We start from the raw sequence: 5,556 nt of genomic DNA, 5'->3' as shown, positions 1-5,556 counted from the left end.
TATTCGAAAATGCTTTTTTATGAAAAGAATGTGGCTCAAATAATGGCATGATTTTAATGAAATTTTGAAAGAAAATATATTTTAAAATAGTGACTTTTTGGAAAATGTATAATTAAAAAAATTAAATTTATAGATATTATTTTATGGAAAATGTGTGATTGAAAAGAAAAAAGAGAAAAATGTATTCAAATTTTAATGAAGCTAAATTAGGGGATCAATGTTTGATGTCAAACAATTCAATTATAAGTAAAAAACTGAAAATTCTATTTTATATGAAATAGACAAGTGCAAATTCTCACGTATTTCTTATAGAGTCCAATATCATCTAGATTTGTACTATGTAATATCTCCCTTATTTTATAGAAATTAATTTAAGTTAAAATCAATAATTAATTTTAACTATATTTTATAAAATTCACAACTTTTTAATTATATATTTTATCAATTTTTATCAAATTTTACTTAAAAAATTTATTTTAATTCTCGACAGACAAACGGGGCAATTATTTAAGGAAGAAAAAAATTAATCGAATAAAGTATTATAAGCTGGCTGTGCAACTGCGACCGTGTTATAAAAGCTCTCTTTCCAGTTTCGAAAATACAAACTACAAACCCTCGGGTTCTTCACCAACCAAAAAAAAAACTCTCTTTCTCTCTTGCGTTACAAATCTAGAGAAAAAGGAAAAGTAGAGGGAGAATGGGAGAGGGTAAGCCAAAGCCAGCTGGAGTGTGGCCAACCGTCAAGCCCTTCGTTAATGGAGGTGCATCTGGAATGCTTGCTACATGTGTCATCCAACCCATCGACATGATCAAGGTAATATTTTTTCCCCTTTTCTGGTGATGTTCTTTGGTTTGATGAATAATGGGTAATTGACAGGGTTTTAGATCTTGGATCAAATGGTTTTTTTCCTTAATTATTTTGAATCATTTTGGTGTAGTTAATATTTAATCTGTTTTCGCTTCGTAAAATCAGTTTCTTGGTGGGTGTTGGGTGTTAGATCTTGGATCCAGAGAGTTGAATAAAGGGAAATTGTTTTTATAAGTCAGATTGTTGAAAAAGGTCTTAAAGAGAATACCTTCGTAATTTGTATATCACTATTAAGTTTTAAATAAAATGAAATCTTTGAGGTTCTCCTTCAATCTAATGGTTCAATTATTTAAAAATTGCACTTACAATGAGTGGTTGCTTTTGATTTGATCAATGGGTCTGATTTCTGAATTTCAGGTCAGAATACAATTGGGTCAGGGATCAGCTGCTGAGGTGACAAAGAACATGCTTAAAAATGAGGGTGTTGGTGCCTTTTATAAGGTTTGTTTTTTTTAAACACTTTAGTTCCAATCATTAACCTTTACGTGCTTTCATTTGTGCTAAAAGATGGACCATTAAAAGGATTTGGATCAACAGTCAAAATTAGTTTGCATGTCTGATTTTAATTTTGAATGGCAGTAAGGAAATATTTGGCAGTTTGTCTTTTGTTATTGTTACATTCCTTGCCCATAGCTTTTCTTTAGTTGATTGAAAAGCTCTGTTAAAAGTTCCCAATCTCTGGATGTGGTACAAATAGGCTGAGTACAATCCTTTATGTTATACTGGGAAGGACCTGCAATTCTTGGAGTTTTGAGTCAATGCATATGGGATTTGATTTTAGTTGTAGTTTTAAAAAGTTGCAGTTACAATTTTGTCACCAACACCTCTCCCCAACAAAACGGGGAGCTGAATAGGTTCATATTAGTAGTTTACTCTTAATGAAAGAGGTAAATGGAAAATCAGACTTAATTAAAGTGTCATCCTTTTGCTATTATGTTTATAGTTGCTCTCAACATGCCTATATGCCATATTAGAAAGGGGCATAAGATGTATTGGGCCAGCAGGGCCCATTATTTTTGGCATTCTGGGACTGGCAGTTGTTTAGTTTTATTTGTCTTGAGTTAATAATTTCATTTTTATTTATTTGTAAATTATCTTCTTGAGGAAGAAAAGAAGATTACATTATTGTGGTAGTAAAATTTCAATCATATGCAGTTTTGAAAGAATAAAACTTTACATGAATTGAAGATGCCTTACCATAAAAGACAAACATTAAGTTGATGTTACTAATCATCATGATCTATTTTAGTGTTATTGAAGTTGTTTGTTATGTTACAAGTTATCGTGCATTATTAACTCTGCATCATGCCAGTTGTACTTTCTAAACTTTTTGTGGTGCCAAGCGCTTCGTTCTTTAATTGGTTTGTGGGTTTCCATAATGACTGATCTTATGCTATTGTTAGTACCGAAGAGGTAGCAGTAGATCGCCTGCTGTGGCGTCAATTATTGAATACATGTTATCTTTTAATTATTCCCATTTTAGAATATTTAAATTTAAATTCTGTAGTATAATTGTTTTTCACTAGTATGAATGTACAATCAGTTTCAAATTATTTTTAGCACAACATGATAAAAGTGAAACGAATTAGAATTGGAAATAGTTAATATCATTTCATACAACACTTTATACAGATCATCAATCTTTACTTAAACTTGGTATTACATATTTTTTGACAGTCAAATAAGATTCTACACCTAAAAATTAACGTGGATCTATTACTGAAGCTGGTTCAAATGCTTGGGCAGTGGGCAGCCCCCATGTGCCTTGCACCACTAACATTAGATAAGAATTGTTATTGCTTCTTCTAAGCTCAATGTGAATTATTTGATGTTCATCTTTGCACCTTTTAGCACTGCATATTATCAAAACATTACCTTGTATAATAATTATATGATTATTGATTCTGCAGGGTTTGTCTGCTGGGCTTCTTAGACAAGCTACATATACCACTGCCCGCCTTGGAACATTTAAGTGAGTATGCACTCATAAGCACCATGAATTGAATAGAATTATAGTTATGCTCATAATTAGTCATCTGAAAAACCATCTGGGAGTATTTGAAAATAGATTTCGCACTAATCTGTGTAGTTCATCATCTTACCTCCCTCCTCTCCCCTCCCGATACATGCTGCTAATCATTGTGATTAATATTCAACAGTGTATAAGAATCCTTTACTGGACAGAATTTATCTTTGTCTTGGATAGTAAGAATCCTTTACTGGACAGAATTTATCTTTGTCTTGGATAGCTAGTATTGATGAAATGGAACCCAAAATTTGTTTCACTAACCAACAAATTCAACAACGCTAAAATTTCTTGAATAAGCTTATTCACTGCACTAACCATCGTTGAATTTGGTCATTGTACTTGGGTGCCCTTGTTCGATATTTGTTACTGAGCTTGATGTTATCTTATTTCATTAGAGCATTCATTTACAAGTTCACCTATCGTACATCTCAGTTGTGCACTTATCTTGATGTTGTCATATACAAAGTGATGGATAACACCTCTACTAGCCTTAAATCACTAAAGGTCTGTTTGATTGCAACGAATCCCATGGAGAATGTCACATTCGAGGAATTCATTTTCTAATTTGGCTGTTTGATATGAAAGTGAAAATGGAGTTCGAATTCCAAGGTATAAACACTCAAAGCATGTTTTTTGGCCAATTCCATGGAAATCAAATTCCTATGGTTTTGGTGGTTTTTTCTTTTCCAACTTAAAAAAAATTAGTTTGCCTTTTCCACATTTGCAATCAAACGGATCCTAGGAGAAGCATCAGTCATTTTGTAACTATATCTCTCTGTATGTACATGTGTTTATTACATGGGTAATTTTATATATAATATAATTTGAATGATAAAAAAGGACATTCTTGTCAAAGGATTTTGACGAACAAAGCACTTGAGGCCAATGATGGGAAGCCATTACCACTTTATCAAAAGGCTTTGTGTGGGTTGACTGCTGGAGCAATTGGAGCATCTGTTGGTAGTCCTGCAGATTTGGCACTCATACGCATGCAAGCTGATGCGACCTTACCGGCTGCCCAGCGACGGAATTACTCAAATGCATTCAATGCCCTTTATCGTATCATTGCTGATGAGGGAGTTTTGGCACTGTGGAAAGGTGCTGGCCCTACTGTGGTCAGGGCTATGGCACTGAACATGGGAATGCTTGCCTCTTACGAACAAAGTGCGGAGTTCTGCAGGGATTCTCTTGGTTTTGGTGAGGCTACTACTGTGGTAGGTAAGATACTCTGATCCACCTTTATCCTTTGCCTTGCTTTGATATCTGTATTTATTCCAAAAACTTGTCCAATTTATTTATGATAATATAAGATGTAAGTTAATGTATATGCAAATCACTGGCCTCCGGTTCTTGAATTTTTATTTTTTTTCAGGGGCCAGTTCGGTATCCGGATTCTTTGCAGCAGCTTGCAGTTTACCATTTGATTATGTGAAAACCCAAATACAGAAAATGCAGCCAGATGCACAAGGAAATTATCCATACACCGGTTCTTTAGATTGTGCCATGAAAACTCTCAAGTCAGGAGGGCCATTCAAATTGTACACTGGATTTCCAGTATATTGTGTTAGAATCGCACCTCATGTCATGGTACACCTCCAAATCTGCCAAGTTATTGGCTGCATATGCATTTTCTACTTAATTTTCTGATCATATAAACTTGTGTCGATGCAGATGACGTGGATATTCCTGAACCAAATTCAGAAATTGGAGAAATTTGCTGGGTTGTAAGAGCTCTTCATTGAAGTTGACCTTCTATCATAATAATATTCTGGCTTCTTGCTCCTGAAATTTTACACCCACAAAGTTGTGGGAATTTTTTTACAGTGATCAATTATATTTTTGCGGTAGACATTTCTCAGGCTAGGGATTTGGAGAATTCAAATTTCTTCCAAATTGGTTTTGAAAATAATGGGAAATTGTTTTAATTTAACAATCCAGACATTTGTTTTGATTATATTCTTTTGCTTGAGCAAAATGCTGACATCTGCTATCTCTCTTCGCCACTTACTGTCATTTCTTGTATTGATTGTTGGACCAAAGAATTGCATAATTAGCATAAACGAAATAGTGACCAGAATGAATATGGTAGCAATTCCATTGTGTTGGGAAGGTGAAAAAGAAGATGATTTGGAAAGTAGTGTTCAAGGATGATTGTCATGAGAAGTGTTAAATTGACATCGATTAAATATAAAAGGCTTGGACTAATCGTTATACTAAGGCATTAAGGCTACCTATTTAAAACAACATTCAAGTTGTAAATCGTGGCATACAATAAATGTCCTCATAATGCAGTACTTTTGATACACAGCCTTAACATGCAAGCTCATAATAAACTTTGCTTTTGTAAATTGCACAACTTGAAACTGTCGGAATTGGAATTGGAACTGAAAAGAGACGACGAGAAGTTTGAACCTGAAAATTTGCCGCTTTTGTTGTCATTGTGCCAGAAAAAGGGAAACTTTCTATGTTTTTCTCAATAATGATCCTCTTATTGTTGTTTCAAACAACTTGCCAACCTTCACATCAATCATGTATCTATCAAATTTACTTCTTCAACGCTTACAAATAATTGTATACGCAAAGTTTGATTGACATTATTCTATATATGTGTCAAAAATCTACCGGTGATTGAAAAAGGTAATGTCAAGATCAATGTACC

The 5,556-nt window shown here is 33.7% G+C and overlaps 1 protein-coding gene across 1 annotated transcript; it reads left to right on the top strand.

Annotated features, from left to right (window-relative positions):
- Positions 1 to 573: 573 nt before the first annotated feature.
- LOC111393168 (mitochondrial dicarboxylate/tricarboxylate transporter DTC-like) lies at positions 574 to 4,887 on the top strand. The gene is made up of 6 exons (XM_023018563.1): positions 574 to 814; positions 1,226 to 1,309; positions 2,779 to 2,840; positions 3,754 to 4,115; positions 4,270 to 4,484; positions 4,569 to 4,887. The coding sequence occupies exons 1-6, from the start codon at positions 698 to 700 to the stop codon at positions 4,623 to 4,625; spliced, it is 897 nt and encodes a 298-aa protein (XP_022874331.1). The 5' UTR covers positions 574 to 697; the 3' UTR covers positions 4,626 to 4,887.
- The last annotated feature ends 669 nt before the right edge of the window (positions 4,888 to 5,556 follow it).

This window comes from Olea europaea, chromosome 4 (assembly GCF_002742605.1).
Source record: "Olea europaea var. sylvestris chromosome 4, O_europaea_v1, whole genome shotgun sequence".
NCBI lineage: Eukaryota > Viridiplantae > Streptophyta > Magnoliopsida > Lamiales > Oleaceae > Olea > Olea europaea.
This window is presented reverse-complemented; position numbering and strand designations above follow the sequence as displayed.